Here is an 18,919-nt window from a genome sequence, read left to right on the forward strand (position 1 = left end):
ATTAATAAATTTTTAAATATTCAAAATTATAAATTTGTAGTTTATATGGGTAATTTTTATATTCAAGATATATGTTCTCATCTTTGACACTCGAAACAGGCATGTTCCCATCCTTGACCCTCATTATAGGTAAGGGTCTGAACATTTAAACCAAAACAAAATTATTTGAGATTTCTCTTTCTTTTTTTTTTTTTTTTGAGACCGAGTTTTGCTCTTGTTGCCCAGGCTTGAGCACAATGGTGCGATCTCAGCTCACTGCAACCTCCACCTTGTGGGTTCAAGCGATTCTCCGGCCTCAGCCTCCCAAGTAGCTGGGATTACAGGCATGTACCATCACACCCAGCTAATTTTTGTATTTTTAGTAGAGACGGGGTTTCGTCATGTTGGCCAGGCTGGTCTTGAACTCCTGACTTCAGTTGATCCACCTGCCTCAGCTTCCCAAAGTGCTGCAATTACAAGGCGTGAGCCACCGTGCCCAGCCTGAGATCTCTCTTTCAACTGCTCCTCAGAAGCCAACTGAATTATTTCTACCAATAAGGATGAGAGGATTTACCACTGTTTCTCATGTCTAAGGCATCTACTGAGGACTAAGACAGGCTTAAATAGAAGCAAGATACAATCGTCTTTTAGTTGGTGTTTTACCAGATTAGTATATATTGAAATACTTTTTACTTTTTTTTAAAAAAAAAAAAAGGGAAAACAGAATTAATCATCTACCAAAGCTAAGTTAACAAAATGAAGAACAACAAAGACTATCCAATATCAGTCTTAGAGTCCTTCAAGTGTTCATTTAGAAAACTGCACAAAGTAAAAGAATTACATAATTTTCAAATTAGTAACTTACTGATTATAATGGTAGTCTTCACATTTGTGTTTTAAGTGTTTTAATGACATAAAAGCTTATATTTGAGTACAGATGGTCTTTTGTCATCAAGGCCTCACATTACAAGTCTGAAGAAGCATGTGAGCTCTCTCTAAAATTTTTTGAAAGAAAACAAACAAAAAATCAGTGCCCAAGAGTAAACTCAGCACTGGCTCAAAATATCATCTGCCTTTTTCTTGCTCTCTCTCACATCTCAACGATCCTAGACTCAAACAGTACTTTTTTTTACACAAATTCAGACTTCATATTTAGAGGATGTGTAGTGTACTGGCGGAGTGAGACTCATATGTTCAAATTCTCATTCTTCCACTAATGAGCAGAATGACTAAGATAAACTATTAGGTTGATGCAAAAGTAACTGCATTTTTTACTATTACTTTCAATGGCATAAACATACTTAGTCTCTATGTTCCTCATTTCTAAAATGGAAACAGTAATGGTATATGTGTAAAAGGCTGTCATAAGAAGACTTCATCTATATAAAGCATACAGAACTCAGTAAGTGCCTTATTCAATAAGTGTTAGTTGATATTAATTTATCATCATTAATGTTATTAAATTTTATCTTCTACTTAGCCTAATGTTCCCTTATGCAATGATCTTTTTCCATCCTAATTCAGTCAACGAATTAGTTATCCTCTCTTTTCTTGCCATTCGTAAGTTCAAAAACTTGCCATGTGATTATCACAGAAGCCAACATCATCCAAGCTAAACAGCCTACAATCAAATCTACAATGTCACTAATGTCAGTTCACTCACTAATAATCTTTGGGTATTTCTTTGCAGTACAAAGCATATGCAATTAGATAAAGCCTCACAATGTTACTGGAGAAAAAGGTAGTAAAAATATTTACATATACATTTCATTTTTCAGGAAGAGAAATGGAGTCTCAAAGGCTAAATGATATCTATATGTGACAGCAGCATTTTAATGCTTTTATTTTTCAACTAATAACCAAGTTAACTAGCCCTATACGTTTTAGAGGAAATTCAAGGACAAACATATATAAATATAATCTATGCTCTGAAGAAGAACAGTACTAATCAAACATAATGAATTAGTATTTTCTGCCCGAGATCATGCTCATGCTCAGTAGCATAAAGTATACTGACTTCCATTAGAATTGCTGCTTTATAGGTAAAGGGAAAATCCACATATTTGGGCAAATTTGAATCTACAGCATTAATACATTCAAAACAATCTTAAGAAATTTCTAAGATTACATCATACTAATGAAAATTATCCAGCAAATACAGTCTTTCTCCTATAGCCTCCCTGCCCCATGTACCCACCCAAGACTCAAAAGATGTTCTGAAATGACATTTTAAACAAGATGCTCCTATTAAAAACAAAAACAAAAGCATCATTCTGCACTGTTATACATTTGATATTAAACTTTCCACAAACAAGGCTGTGAATAATCAACTTCAGCATCATTGTCTATACACTTATAAATACGTTATTTTCCTGTTTAGCTTACCAGAATCACTGTTTATCAAAACACTAAGAGGATCTGCATTTGCCTCAGGTGGACCTTCTGGCTTCAAATCACACAAGTGATTGCCTGATCCAGTGACTGCTCTCTGTCTAGAATTGTCGTTTTTCCATTTGTGATTCTTGCCAGGACTTCTGATCTTTGCCATTTGTGAATGTCTGGACATCCCCTTCATCTTGCTGGAGTAAGAAAATGGCAATTTTTAATATAAAAGGCACTGACCTTCCAAGAAAATTTTGAAAAAGACTACTAGATACAAAAGAAACCTAGTTGTAAAATTGATCACTTGTAGCCTAGTACATTAAAGAGACCAAAATAAAACAAATTCCAGTGACTTTCAAAGACAGGGAAGCCTATGATAGAACTTTAGAAGGACAGTACCCCACAATATACCACACCTTATTGATGCTATGCTGCAAATTTCTACCCATATTGTTATCCCTCTGAAATTGGGATGCGTTGTATTATCATTAAAGGCCAACTGGTTTTGGAGCCAAGATGGCCGAATAGCAACAGCTCCGGTCTACAGCTCCCAGCGTGAGCGACGCAGAAGACGGGTGATTTCTGCATTTCCATCTGAGGTACCGGGTTCATCTCACCAGGGAGTGCCAGACAGTGGGCACAGGACAGTGGGTGCAGAGCACCGAGCGCCAGCCGAAGCAGGGCGAGGCATCGCCTCACTCGGGAAGCCCAAGGAGTCAGGGAGTTCCCTTTCCTGGTCAAGGAAAGAGGCGACAGACGGCACCTGGAAAATCGGGCCACTCCCACCCGATTACTGCGCTTTTCCGACGGGCTTAGGAAACGGCGCACCAGGAGATTATATCCCGCACCTGGCTCGGAGGGTCCTATGCCCACGGAGTCTCGCTGATTGCTAGCACAGCAGTCTGAGATCAAACTGCAAGGCGGCAGCGAGCCTGGGGGTGGGGCGCCCGCCATTGCCCAGGCTCGCTTAAGTAAACAAAGCAGCCGGGAAGCTCGAACTGGGTGGAGCCCACCAAAGCTCAAGGAGGCCTGCCTGCCTCTGTAGGCTCCACCTCTGGGGGCAGGGCACAGACAAACAAAAAGTCAGCAGCAACCTCTGCAGACTTAAATGTCCCTGTCTGACAGCTTTGAGGAGAGCAGTGGTTCTCCCAGCACGCAGCTGGAGATCTGAGAACGGGCAGACTGCCTCCTCAAGTGCGTTCCTGACCCCTGAACCCCGAGCAGCCTAACTGGGAGGCACCCCCTAGTAGGGGCAGACTGACACCTCACACGGCCAGGTACTCCTCTGAGACAAAACTTCCAGAGGAACGATCACAGCAGCATTCGCGGATCACGAAAATCCGCGGTTCTGCAGATACCGCTGCTGATACCCAGGCAAACAGGGTCTGGAGTGGACCTCTAGCAAACTCCAACAGACCTGCAGCTGAGGGTCCTGTCTGTTAGAAGGAAAACTAACAAACAGAAAGGACATCCACACCAAAAACCCATCTGTACATCACCATCATCAAAGACCAAAAGTAGATAAAACCACAAAGATGGGGAAAAAACAGAGCAGAAAAACTGGAAACTCTAAAAAGCAGAGCGCCTCTCCTCCTCCAAAGGAACGTGGTTCCTCACCAGCAACAGAACACAGCTGGACGGAGAATGACTTTGACGAGTTGAGAGAAGAAGGCTGCAGACGATCAAACTACTCCGAGCTACAGGAGGAAATTCAAACCAAAGGCAAAGAAGTTGAAAACTTTGAAAAAAATTTAGACGAATGTATAAGTAGAATAACCAATACAGAGAAGTGCTTAAAGGAACTGATGGAGCTGAAAGCCAAAGCTCGAGAACTATGTGAAGAATGCAGAAGCCTCAGGAGCCCATGCGATCAACTGGAAGAAAGGGTATCAGTGATGGAAGATGAAATGAATGAAATGAAGAGAGAAGGGAAGTTTAGAGAAAAAAGAATAAAAAGAAATGAACAAAGCCTCCAAGAAATATGGGACTATGTGAAAAGACCAAATCTGCGTCTGATTGGTGTACCTGAAAGTGACGGGGAGAATGGAACCAAGTTGAAAAACACACTGCAGGATATTATCCAGGAGAACTTCCCCAATCTAGCAAGGCAGGCCAACATTCAGATTCAGGAAATACAGAGAACACCACAAAGATACTCCTCGAGAAGAGCAACTCCAAGACACATAATTGTCAGATTCACCAAAGTTGAAATGAAGGAAAAAATGTTAAGGGCAGCCAGAGAGAAAGGTCGGGTTACCCACAAAGGGAAGCCCATCAGACTAACAGCGGATCTCTCAGCAGAAACTCTACAAGCCAGAAGAGAGTGGGGGCCAATATTCAACATTCTTAAAGAAAAGAATTTTCAACCCAGAATTTCATATCCAGCCAAACTAAGCTTCATAAGTGAAGGAGAAATAAAATACCTTACAGACAAGCAAATGCTGAGAGATTTTGTCACCATCAGGCCTGCCCTAAAAGAGCTCCTGAAGGAAGCACTAAAGATGGAAAGGCACAACCGGTACCAGCCGCTGCAAAATCATGCCAAAATGTAAAGACCGTCGAGACTAGGAAGACACTGCATCAACTAACGAGCAAAATAACCAGCTAACATCATAATGACAGGATCAGATTCACACTTAACTATATTAACTTTAAATGTAAATGGACTAAATGCTCCAATTAAAAGACACAGACTGGCAAATTGGATAGTCAAGACCCATCAGTGTGCTGTATTCAGGAAACCCATCTCACGTGCAGAGACATACATAGGCTCAAAATAAAAGGATGGAGGAAGATCTACCAAGCAAATGGAAAACAAAAAAAGGCAGGGGTTGCAATCCTAGTCTCTGATAAAACAGACTTTAAACCAACAAAGATCAAAAGAGACAAAGAAGGCCATTACATAATGGTAAAAGGATCAATTCAAAAAGAAGAGCTAACTATCCTAAATATATATGCATCCAATACAGGAGCACCCAGATTCATAAAGCAAGTCCTGAGTGACCTACAAAGAGACTTAGACTCTCACACAATAATAATGGGAGACTTTAACACTCCACTGTCAACATTAGACAGATCAATGAGACAGAAAGTTAACAAGGATACCCAGGAATTGAACTCAGCTCTGCACCAAGCAGACCTAATAAACATCTACAGAACTCTCCACCCCAATTCAACAGAATATACATTTTTTTCAGCACCACACCACACCTATTCCAAAATTGACCACATAGTTGGAAGTAAAGCTCTCCTCAGCAAATGTAAAAGAGCAGAAATTATAACAAAGTGTCTCTCAGACCACAGTGCAATCAAACTAGAACTCAGGATTAAGAAACTCACTCAAAACTGCTCAACTACATGGAAACTGAACAACCTGCTCCTGAATGACTACTGGGTACATAACGAAATGAAGGCAGAAATAAAGATGTTCTTTGAAACCAACGAGAACAAAGACACAACATACCAGAATCTCTGGGACACATTCAAAGCAGTGTGTAGAGGGAAATTTATAGCACTAAATGCCCACAAGAGAAAGCAGGAAAGATCCAAAATTGACACCCTAACATCACAATTAAAAGAACTAGAAAAGCAAGAGCAAACACATTCAAAAGCTAGCAGAAGGCAAGAAATAACTAAAATCAGAGCAGAACTGAAGGAAATAGAGACAAAAAACACCCTTCAAAAAATTAATGAATCCAGGAGCTGGTTTTTTGAAAGGATCAACAAAATTGATAGACCGCTAGCAAGACTAATAAAGAAAAAAAGAGAGAAGAATCAAATAGACGCAATAAAAAATGATAAAGGGAATATCACCACAGATCCCACAGAAATACAAACTACCATCAGAGAATACTACAAACACCTCTACGCAAATAAACTACAAAATCTAGAAAAAATGGATAAATTCCTTGACACATACACTCTCCCAAGACTAAACCAGGAAGAAGTTGAATCTCTGAATAGACCAATAACAGGAGCTGAAATTGTGGCAATAATCAATAGCTTACCAACCAAAAGGAGCCCAGGACCAGATGGATTCACAGCCGAATTCTACCAGAGGTACAAGGAGGAACTGGTACCATTCCTTCTGAAACTATTCCAATCAATAGAAAAAGAAGGAATCCTCCCTAACTCATTTTATGAGGCCAGCATCATCCTGATACCAAAGCCAGATAGAGACACAACCAAAAAAGAGAATTTTAGACCAATATCCTTGATGAACATTGATGCAAAAATCCTCAATAAAATACTGGCAAACAGAATCCAGGAGCATATCAAAAAGCTTGTCCACCATGATCAAATGGGCTTCATCCCTGGGATGCAAGTCTGGTTCAATATACGCAAATCAATAAATGTAATCCAGCATATAAACAGAACCAAAGACAAAAACCACATGATTATCTCAATAGATGCAGAAAAGGCCTTTGACAAAATTCAACAACCCTTCATGCTAAAAACTCTCAATAAATTAGGTATTGATGGGATGTATCTCAAAATAATAAGAGCTATCTATGACAAACGCACAGCCAATATCATACTGAATGGGCAAAAACTGGAAGCATTCCCTTTGAAAACTGGCACAAGACAGGGATGCCCTCTCTCACCACTCCTATTCAACATAGTGTTGGAAGTTCTGACCAGGGCAATTAGGCAGGAGAAGGAAATAAAGGGTATTCAATCAGGAAAAGAGGAAGTCAAATTGTCCCTGTTTGCAGATGACATGATTGTATATCCAGAAAACCCCACTGTCTCAGCCCAAAATCTCCTTAAGCTGATAAGCAACTTCAGCAAAGTCTCAGGATACAAAATCAATGTACAAAAATCACAAGCATTCTTATACACCAATAACAGACAAACAGAAAGCCAAATCATGAGTGAACTCCCATTTACAACTGCTTCAAAGAGAATAAAATACTTAGGAATCCAACTTACAAGGGACGTGAAGGACCTCCTCAAGGAGAACTACAAACCACTGCTCAATGAAATAAAAGAGGATACAAAGAAATGGAAGAACATTCCATGCTCATGGGTAGGAAGAATCAATATCGTGAAAATGGCCATACTGCCCAAGGTAATTTATAGATTCAATGCCATCCCCATCAAGCTACCAATGACTTTCTTCACAGAATTGGAAAAAACTACTTTAAAGTTCATAGGGAACCAAAAAAGAGCCTGCATCGCCAAGTCAATCCTAAGCCAAAAGAACAAAGCTGGAGGCATCATGCTACCTGACTTCAAACTATACTACAAGGCTACAGTAACCAAAACAGCATGGTACTGGTACCAAAACAGAGATATAGATCAATGGAACAGAACAGAGCCCTCAGAAATAACGCCGCATATCTACAACTATCTGATCTTTGACAAACCTGAGAAAAACAAGCAATGGGGAAAGGATTCCCTATTTGATAAATGGTGCTGGGAAAACTGGCTAGCCATATGGAGAAAGCTGAAACTGGACCCCTTCCTTACACCTTATCAAAAATTAATTCAAGATGGATTAAAGACTTAAACGTTAAACCTAAAACCATAAAAACCCTAGAAGAAAACCTAGGGATTACCATTCAGAACATAGGCATGGGCAAGGACTTCATGTCTAAAACACCAAAAGCAATGGCAACAAAAGCCAAAACTGACAAATGGGATCTAATTAAACTAAAGAGCTTCTGCACAGCAAAAGAAACTACCATCAGAGTGAACAGGCAACCTACAAAATGGGAGAAAATTTTCGCAACCTACTCATCTGACAAAGGGCTAATATCCAGAATCTACCATGAACTCAATCAAATTTACAAGAAAAAAACAAACAACCCCATCAAAAAGTGGGCAAAGGATATGAACAGACACTTCTCAAAAGAAGACATTTATGCAGCCAAAAGACACATGAAAAAATGCTCATCGTCACTGGCCATCAGAGAAATGCAAATCAAAACCACAATGAGATACCATCTCACACCAGTTAGAATGGCAGTCATTAAAAAGTCAGGAAACAACAGGTGCTAGAGAGGATGTGGAGAAAGAGGAACACTTTTACACTGTTGGTGGGACTGTAAACTAGTTCAACCATTGTGGAAGTCAGTGTGGCGATTCCTCAGGGATCTAGAACTAGAAATACCATTTGACCCAGCCATCCCATTATTGGGTATATACCCAAAGGACTATAAATCATGCTGCTATAAAGACACATGCACACGTATGTTTACTGCGGCACTATTCACAATAGCAAAGACTTGGAACCAGCCCAAATGTCCAACAATGATAGACTGGATTAAGAAAATGTGGCACATATATACCATGGAATACTATGCAGCCATAAAAAATGATGAGTTCATGTCCTTTCTAGGGACATGGATGAAAATGGAAATCATCATTCTCAGTAAACTGTCGCAAGGACAAAAAACCAAACACCACATGTTCTCACTCATAGATGCGAATTGAACAATGAGAACACATGGACACAGGAAGGGGAACATCACACTCTGGGGACTGCTGTGGGGTGGGGGGAGGGGGGAGGGATAGCATTAGGAGATATACCTAATGCTAAATGACGAATTAATGGGTGCAGCACACCAGCATGGCACATATATACATATGTAACTAACCTGCACATTGTGCACATGTACTCTAAAACTTAAAGTATAATAATAATAAAAATAAAATTAAAATTAAAAAAAAAGGTCAATTTAACTGGCAGCATTATTTCATTCTTCTATTGTACATGAAAGTTTCTTTTTTCTTTTCTTTTTTTTTTTTTTTTTGAGACAGAGTCTTGCTCTGTCGCCAGGCTGGAGTGCAGTGGCGTGATCTTGGCTCACTGCAACCTCCACCTCCCAGGTTCAAGCGATTTTCCTGCCTTAGCTTCCCAAGTAGCTGGAATTACAGGCACGTGCCACCACACCCAACTAATTTTTGTATTTTTAGTAGAGACAAGGTTTCACCATGTTGGCCAGGATGGTCTCAATCTTCTGACCTCGTGATCTGCCCACCTCAGCCTCACAAAGTGCTGGGGTTACAGGTGTGAGCCACCGTGCCCAGCTGAAAGTGTTTCTTAGAGTTTATAAAGTATGTTCACTCTTGTCTACTCATTTTATTTTCTTTTGAGACGGAATCTCACTCTGTCGCCCAGGCTGGAGTGCAATAGCATGATCTTGGCTCACTGCAACTTCCACCTCCTGGGTTCAAGTGATTCTCCTGCCTCAGCCTCCCGAGTAGCTGGGATTACAGGCATCCACCATCAGCCCGGCTAATTTTTGTATTTTTGTAGAGACAAGATTTCACCATGTTGGCCAGGATGGTCTCGAACTCCTGACCTCAGGTGATCCACCCACCTCAGCCTCCCACAGTGCCGGGATTACAGGCATGAGCCAACTACACCTGGCCTTGTCTACTCATTTTTAAGGAGTTAAAGTTTCTGAAGCATTTACAAATATGACTTGTTGAACCTTCATGAACCCTCTGAAATAGGTAAGACAGGTACTATTTTCTCTGCTTTATAGGCCTATCACAACACATAAGCCTATTGCAATTTCACAGCCAGCTCAAATCAAGTGCCCTCTCAACAGCTACAACTACTTTTAGAAAGAAAGCAAGTATTGGCCAGGTGCGGTGGCTCACGCCTTTAATTTCAGCACTTTGGGAGGCCAAGGTGGGCGGATCACTTGAGCTCAGGAGTTCGAAACCACCCTGGGCAACCTCGTCTCTACTAAAATACAAAAAATAAGCTGGGCGTGGTAGCAGGCACCTGCAGTCCCAGCTCCTCGGGAGGCTGAAGCACAAGAATTGCTTAAACTTGGGAGGTGGAAGTCACAGTGAGCCGAGATTGTGCCACCGTACTCCAGCCCGGGCAAAGTAAGACTCTGTCTCCAAAAAAAAAAAAAAATTATGCGAGCATCTTCTAATTTAAACTATGTGTGTGTGTGCGGGGGCGGGGAAGACAGTTAAAAAAAGGTTCCTTCATAGTAGACAATAACACAAGGTACTCATTGGTGGGAATGAGTTTTCGCAAAGATAGGCTTTTGACAGTTTGCCATTTATTGGGCAAAATTCATTTTTCATTAATAATGGAGGATGCAGTAAATAATTAGAAATCTGCATCTAAATCTCAACTTTGTCACTTATAGGCTGTGTCTGTTGTACAAATATTTGTATGCCTAAGCCTGTTTACTCCTTTAAACAGAATGGGAATTACGGGGACACAGAATTAAGATAATATAAATACAGTACTTCACAGAGTAAGATAACACATTAAGCCCTTAATAAATGGTAGTTTACTATCATAACATTTTTGAAATAATTTGTTAAATCAACATGTTTAATTTATATATCTGCAATCCAGAGATTTTTAATCCCTTTAGGGTCATAATAACCCTTGGAGAATCTCATTACAAAAATTAATATATATGTATAGTCCAAATTTTGCAGAAAGCCATGGACCAATCTCCTATGTCCATCCACAGATGTCAGGCTAAGAACCTAACAGTGTCACTGCAAAGAAAACAGGCCTAGTTTCTGCCTCCGGCCCACTGGCCCCATAAGGATAATGAAGAGATGCCACTTTCTTTGAGCTCCCATTCACAGATGCCTTCTCTGTATTTTTCTCTTATAGCATCTGACCACAGCTAGCTTCTGAATGATCATCATTAAGGTATTCACTAATAAGTAATGAGTTAAGAAGATCCTTCACTAATGACATCTATAAGACTTAATTGAGAAAGTAGTGTATCTGTTATTTGCACTCTATTTCACCTTCAAGGGAGTAGTTCTGTTATACTATGACTTGACAATCATTTGAAAAGAAAAGTTCATTTAATCAACCGTCTAAAAATAGTTACAAAAGGCATAATGTAAATAAAAATGTAGATGTACCTAAAATGGAGAGATTAAGTAATAAAAAAAAGATTCCATCCAAAAGAAGGCAAGAAAGGAAGAACAAATTAAAAACCCAACTACATTAGGAATTACATTAAATGTAAATGAACTAAGCACTAGTTAAAAGGCAAAGATTTTCAGTTCAGATTACTAAGAAGACAAAATTACATAATATATAGGAGATACACTTTAAATAGAGACACAAAAAGTTTAAAAGGAATAGGTTGTTGAAAACATGATCCTTTCTCCACTGCATTATACTGCCAGATTTATCATAAGTTAGGTGATTGTTTCTCAGTGGATCTGTTTGTGGGCTCTATTCTGCTCTATTTATCTATTTATGCTTGGACAACACCACAATTATCTTCATTACTCTAGCTTTCTTAGTTGCTGTTCTAGATCTTTTGTATTTTCATATGCAATCATGCGCCACATAATGACATTTTGATCAACAATGGACCACATATATGACAGTAGTCCTGTAAGATTATAGCAGAGCTAAATAATTCCCAGTAATATCATAACATCATAAAGTAAAAAATTACTTTTATAAAACAATTTAGTGTAGCCTACATGTACAATGTTTGTAATGTCTACAGTAGTGTATAGTAGCATCCCGGGCCTTCACATTCACTCTCCACTCACTCACTGACTCACCCAAGGCAACTTCCAGTCCTGCAGGTTCTATTCATGCTAAGTGTCCCATTCAGGTATACCATTTTTTGCTTTTAATGGTGCATTTTAATGAAACTTTTCTATATTTAGATACACAAATACTTAGCATTGTGTTACAACTGGATACAGTAACACATGGTACAGGGATGTAGCCTAAGAGCAATAGGCTTTACTGCACAGCCTAGGTGTGTAGTAGGCTATATTAGCTAAGTTTGTTTAAGTATACTCTATGATGTTCATAACAACAAAATTGCCTAACCTGTTTCTCAGAATGTATCCCTGTCATTAAGTGACACACTGTAATTTTAAAGCTTATCAATCTCCCCCATCCCTCCTCCACCAAAAAAAAAAAAAAACAAAAAAAAACCTTGCTGGAATTTTGACTGTAATTAATTGGATTTGGGAGAGAATTAAGATAATTATATTGTTCTCCAGTCCATGAATATTATATATTGCTCAATTTATACAGGCCTTGAATTTTTCTGAGCAATGTTTTGTAGTTTTGAGTGTAGAATCTTACAAAACTTTTGTTAGGTTTATTCGTAGGTATTTGATGCTATTCTAAATGGTATCTTTTAAATTTTTACTTTTTAATTGTTTGTTGCTACTTTATAGAAATAGAGTTGATTTTAAAAATATTGATCTTACATGTATTTGGCAACCTTGCTAAATTCATTTATAAAAGTGGTAACACTGGACATCCTTATCTTGCTTCTAATCTTAGGGGAGGTGGGGGAGTGATCACTACTGCACCATTAAGTACGATGTGGCTACAGAGTATTGATAGATATCCTTTATTAGATTAAAGAAATTATTTTCTATTACTAGTTTGCTGATATGTCTTTTTTATGAACTGGTGGTACATTTTATCAAACTGTTTTCCTTACTCATTAAGTTAATAGCATTTTCCTCCTTCACTATGTTAATGTGATAAATAAACATGATCCTGGAATAAATCCCATTTAGTCATGATGTTATATCCTTTTTACATATTGCCAGATTTTATTTGCTAACATTTTGTATAGGATTTTTGTCTCTCTGCTCAAGAGTTGTGTTTGTTTCAAAATTTTCACTTTACATATTTTAAAGCTATGTTCTAGACACATATAGATTTAGAATTGGTATGTCTTCTTGTTGCACTGACTCTTTTAACATTACAAAATATTCCTATTTATCCCTAATAACACATCTTGCTTTAACATCTATTTGGTCTGACATTAATATTGTTATACCAGGTTACTTTTGGTTGGGGTTTGCATGGTATAACAATTAGTGCTGGATCAACTGTAATTCACATGTGAAAAAATTTTAAAGGCCCTTAAACCCTACACTATGTACAATAATTAATTCTAGACATATACCAAAAAGGCAAAGCAATAAATCTTCTAAAAGAAAACATAAGGAAATAGTTTTATGATCTCCAAGTAAGCAAAAGTTTTTTTTAAGGCAGAACACACACAGCACTGACCATAAAAATAAAAGATTAATAAATCAGACTTCATGAAAATTGAAATTTTTATTTATAAAAGACATGATTAAGAACTTCTGTTTTTGGCCAAAATAAAGTAACAGGGACTGAATTTATCCTCCTACCTGAAATAACCAAAAAACTAGCCAAAATGAATAAACAACGGTCTCTATGACACAGGGCATGAAGCAACAAGAGCAGTGAGCCCTGAAAGACAGAAAATAAATGAATAGTGAACCCTGCAACTGCCCTTGCTTACAGCCTTAAAGAGTTTCCAGACTGCGGAGAAGAGGAATCCAGATGGGACCTGGTAGAATCCCTGAGTTGAGGAACTGGAGTTGAGACACCAGAGAGAGCAAGACATCTAGAGCTACAGGACATACCTGAGAGGAAAAAACTAGAGAGAGAGAGAGAACTCTAGAGATTTGCAGAGGAATTACCCTGGACTATTTATCAGAAGACTGACTGGCATGTATTTGTCAGGAAACTACCCAAGGTTGGGGAGAAAAAAACCACCCAAAAGGATCAGAGTTATCAGCACCTCATCTTCACTTGGAGTCATAACTAGGGCCTGTTTGTACCTCGTATTTCATAGGGCATGGGGTAAGATACCCAGTAAGATCTTACATCAGTAGTGAGTAGTTAGTTTCAGACTAAACACTGCTCTGGTTTCATCTAACAAATCTTAAAAGCAAGATCCAGAAGGATCAAACTGTTTCTAAGTAACTCAGTTGTGTTCCCAGAAAAAAGTTCAAGAACATTTATAGAAACACAAAAATATACAGCACCTGATGTGGTTTGGTTGTGCCCCCACCCAAATCTCATCTTGAATTTTAACTCCCACAATCCCACATGTCATGGGAGGAACCAGGTGGGAGGTGATTGAAATATGGGAGTGGGTCTTTCCTGAGCTGTTCTTGTGATAGTGAGTGAATGAGTCTCATGAGATCTGATGGTTTTAAAAAGGGGAGTTTCCCTGCACAAGCTCTCCTCTCTCTGCCTGCTGCCATCCATAGAAGATGTGACTTGCCCCTCCTTGCCTTCCTCCACAATTGTGAGGCTTCCCCAGCCACGTGGAACTCTAAGTACAGTTAAACCTCTTTCCTTTGTAAATTGCCCAGTCTCAGTTATGTCTGTATCAGCACCATGAAAATGGACTAATACAGCACCCAATAATGTAAAATTTCCAGTGTCAAGTATCCAATCAAAAATTACCAGGCATGGGGCCGGGTGCAGTAATTCCATCACTTTGGGAGGCCAAGGTGGGCAGATCCACAAGGTCAAGAGATCGAGACTATGCTGGCCAACATGGTGAAACCCCATCTCCACTAAAAATACAAAAATTAGCTGGGCGTGGTGGCGCATGCCTGTAGTCCCAGCTACTCGGGAGGCTGAGGCAGGAGAATGGCACAAACCCGGGAGGTGGAGCTTGCAGTGAGCCGAGATGGCGCCACTGCACTCCAGCCTGGGCAACAGAGCGAGACTCTGTCTCAAAAAAAAAATAAATAAAAATAAAAATAAATAAATTTGTCTTTTTAAGTAAATAAGTTACAAAAGCAAAGATTTCAGAATTGAGTACATAAGGGTTTTAAGATTTTGTTTTGTGCTCCTTTTCATTATTCATAAGCATAAGGAACTTACCCATATTGTGTTGTTGTCAATACTGCTCCTCTCTTTTCCTTTTCAAGTTTTAACTTCTTCTTCCTTTCAATATTGGCCAGAGTTGGATAGTTTCTAGAAAATAATTAAAGTTAATCATAATAGGGCTTTTAGAGTACAACTTTAAATAAGCAATCAAGCAATTGCTGAATTTAGCAATTTTGTTTAACAACTAACACAGCAAATTATAAACCTTTAACTGCTTCTACAATTTTTTAAGAGGGAAAAAAGTACTTATAACAATGTTACTCAAAGTGTGGACCACCTGCTGATCCACAAACTTTGCTAGCAGTCTGCAACTAGATAAGTGTACACTGGAATTTAAATCAAATATATCATACAATGTGCTCAAACTGATCTAATTCATCTATATGGCATGTACCTATAAATACTGAAAAAAATTTTTTAAGTCTATTCAATTTATTCTAGTCACTACCTTTTATTTCTTTCTTATTTACTTATTTATTTTTGAGTCGGAGTCTCGCTCTGTCACCCAGGCTGGAGTGCAATGGCGCAATCTGAGCTCACTGCAACTTCGGCCTCCTGGGTTCAAGCAATTCTCCTGCCTCAGCCTCCCAAGTAGCTGGGATTACACACACCTGCCATCATGCCCAGCTAATTTTTGTATTTTTTGTAGAGACAGGGTTTCACCATGTTGGCCAAACTGGTCTTGAACTCCTGACCTCAGGTGATCCACCCGCCTCAGCCTCCCCAAATGCTGGGATTACAGGCGTGAACTATCACGCCCGGCCAAGTCTATTCAATTTCTTATGCAAATACATGCTAGGTATATCGAAGTTACCAAGATAAGAAGGAGATAGTTCTCAAAAAACATGCACAGTGGCTCACACCTGTAATCCTAGCCTTTTGGGAGGCTGAGGTGGGCGGATCATTTGAGATCAGGAGTTCGAGACCAGCTTGACCTACGTAGTGAAATACCATCTCTACAAAAATTAGCCAAGTGTGGTGGCGGGCGCCTGTAATCCCAGCTACTCGGGAGGCTGAGGCAGGAGAATCTCTTGAAACCAGGAGGTGGAGGTTGCAGTGACCTGAGATCGTGCCACTGCACTCCAGCCTGGGTGACAGAGCAACACTCCCTCTCAAAAAATAAATAAATAAATAAATAAATAAATAAATAAATAAATAAAATAAAAAATATACTGTCTACCAGGAGGATAAGAAAAGCACATAAATAGTGATAACATAAGACAAAAGTACCCAAGAGGGTATAAAGATTGGGGGGTGGGGGTGGAATGGAAAGACTATATCTAATTGGAAAAATCCATAAAGAAAAGAAGTGAAAGAAATTGGTCTTAAATGGTAACAGAAATCAGAGTGTGTTAAGTAGGCCAAACAATGCAAACAAACCAAGACTTCAGAAAGTGAAAGAGGCCAGGCATGGTGGCTCACGCCTGTAATCCCAGCACTTTGGGAGGTCAGGAGTTTGAGACCAGCCTGGCCAACATAGTGAAACCCCATCCTATTAAAAATACAAAAAATTAGCTGGGCATGGTGGCGAATGCCTATAATCCCAGCTACTCAGGAGGCAGAGACAGGAGAATTGCTTGAACCCAGGAGGCAGAGGTTGCAGTGAGCTGAGATCGCGCCACTGCACTCCAGCCTGGGCGACAGAGAAAGACTCTGTCTCACAAAAAAAAAAAAAGAAAAAGTGAAAGAGATATCTGGAGAATGACAAGTAGTTAATATGGTATGAAACACAGTTATAAGCAATCAGACTGGAAAGGGAGACTTAGGCCAAAATGTGTCTTCAATACCAAACTAGAAAGTTTATATTTAATTCAGCAGGTGATAGAGAGCCACAGAAAGTTAGGAACAGGGAGAGATATGTACAAAGCAGTGATTAAGATGAAATCTGACAGAAGTGTGCAAGATGAATTGCTTTCTTTGTTTCTCTGCATAGCTGTGTGGAGATGCAGACACCAAACTTTCAGGAAGAGGGCAATAGATTCTAGGAGTGTAAAAAACATAGAAGGAAGGGAACACAGCTCTCTACTACCCCGTCTGGCTGCTGATCAGAGTACGTTTGGAGAAACATCAACAAATGTGTTCTGCCATTGCTTCTAGGACACTTCTCTACCTTCTGCCTTTTTTTTTTTAACATTTGCATTACTGACTTGAATAGCACAGACAATATAGAAAGCCTATGGGTGGGCCATACGGAAAGACAGGAATGGAAATGACATTGGGTAAGTGGTTAAGTAATCAGAAAAAAACACAATGAATTTCAATGAGGACAGTGTGAAGCAATATATATCCAGTCAAGAAAAACAGACTCCATAAAAAAAAGATGATTAATGTACAAACTATAAACATAAAAGGAAAAGATCAAGGTCAGATAAAAATCTGACAGTCAGTCAGCAATACATGACTACATTTTTAGAAAGCAAACATAATCTAAGGTTATATGAAGTAGACTCTGGCACTTGTACGAGTGTGAAATCTTCCTCCAGGATACTCAAAAGCAGTCAGATACTCTCAGGGCACTGTGTCCAGTTCTGTACTTCTAAACTACAGGAACACTGAGAAAAAAAAAAAAAAAAGACTTGGAAGGGATTCAGAAGAGACTCAAAGATGATTAATAGGATGAAAAATAAAACCTCCAAAGAAAGATGAAAGGAACTATTTGCAGCCTTTAAAAGAAGATGAGAAGCGACAATAAAAATAGTTTTACAGAGAGGATGGTCCAGTTGTTCTCAAACTGAAGAGAATATGCAGAAGTAGAAATGAGAAAAACAGTAATGACTTTCACAGGCCTCACAGTGGCGAGACACATAACTCACAGCTACTCAACACCCTCCACAATTCTCAAATTTACTTATTACTTAAGTTTCTTCAACATTTTTGCAGAGTATTGCAGACTCTTACCATGTTGGGATACATGTTACATGATAAAATTTGGCACTACAGTGTACTACGTACCAGAGAGCAGATGCTAGGTAACTGCTTTCATTGGCAAAGAATTTAAACTTGTTATAGCAAGTGGATTTTAAGTAAGATATAAGAAAGAGTTCCCTAAGTGAAACATCAAAGATGTGATGTGTAGAAATTCCTTTGATGGAAGCCTTTTAAAACAGCTAATTTTCTAATTTTCTCTTTCAGGCAGACTGCAGTATCATGTTCCTAAACGTAAAGAAACTTAACTTCCTAAAATTAAGTATCATGTTCCTAAAGGTAAGGAAACTTGTCTTCCTAAAATTTAGTATCATGTTCCTAAAAGTAAGATTAGAGTTTTAAAAAGTTGTAAGATTTTATTTTTCTTGGTGCTGAAATCAGTAAAATCCTCTTCCAAAATTTATTACATTCTTATTTACACAGAATCCAGATATTTAAAACTAGAGGGAAAAACGGTTGCTAGAAAGCAAATTATCCCAAAAAAGAAAAATCAGAAACACAAGACCTAATTACACACATAAACAACAGTAGGAAGCCCCACTCCACCAACATGAAGCTGAGATAAATGAATAACGAAAAAAAAGAGTTCTGATGAAGGAGATCAGGTTCCTAAAGTACAAGAAATAACAAATCCAAAGACTATTGAAAAAAACATAAATTATGTCTTACATTGCAGTTACATACATGTAAAGCTTAGTCCAATATCTCCTGTTAGAGAATGGGTAATATGAAGTTATAAAGACCGTGACAAGAGAAATTTTCACAGTTGGTTTTTCTATATTTTTATCTACTAAAATCATTTTCTCCCTGTACTTCTATCTTTCCTCAGTTCACTAAGAGGAAATGGTCCTGAAACTATGCTCTTTTCCTTCCTCTCTTCTTTCATTTTTTACCTCTTCTTCACCTTCCCCATTGCCTATACCTTATGCCTCCAGTGACAATCTTTAAGCACTACAGAGCCAACACATGGGCAAA

The 18,919-nt window shown here is 38.8% G+C and overlaps 1 protein-coding gene across 4 annotated transcripts in view; it reads right to left on the reverse strand.

Moving 5' to 3' along the window:
* NUFIP1 (nuclear FMR1 interacting protein 1) overlaps nucleotides 1–18,919 on the reverse strand; it is a 53,658-nt gene that overhangs the window by 15,389 nt on the left and 19,350 nt on the right. For all 4 annotated transcript variants that reach the window (XM_054446372.2, XM_054446373.2, XM_054446374.2 and 1 more), the window contains exons 6-7: nucleotides 15,014–15,106; nucleotides 2,365–2,558 (exon numbers count right to left, since the gene is read on the reverse strand). In XM_054446372.2, coding sequence (XP_054302347.2) covers nucleotides 2,365–2,558; nucleotides 15,014–15,106 — 287 coding nt within the window. The remainder of the gene's footprint in view (nucleotides 1–2,364; nucleotides 2,559–15,013; nucleotides 15,107–18,919) is intronic.

Source organism: Pongo pygmaeus, chromosome 14, assembly GCF_028885625.2.
Source record: "Pongo pygmaeus isolate AG05252 chromosome 14, NHGRI_mPonPyg2-v2.0_pri, whole genome shotgun sequence".
Classification (NCBI taxonomy): Eukaryota; Metazoa; Chordata; class Mammalia; order Primates; family Hominidae; genus Pongo; species Pongo pygmaeus.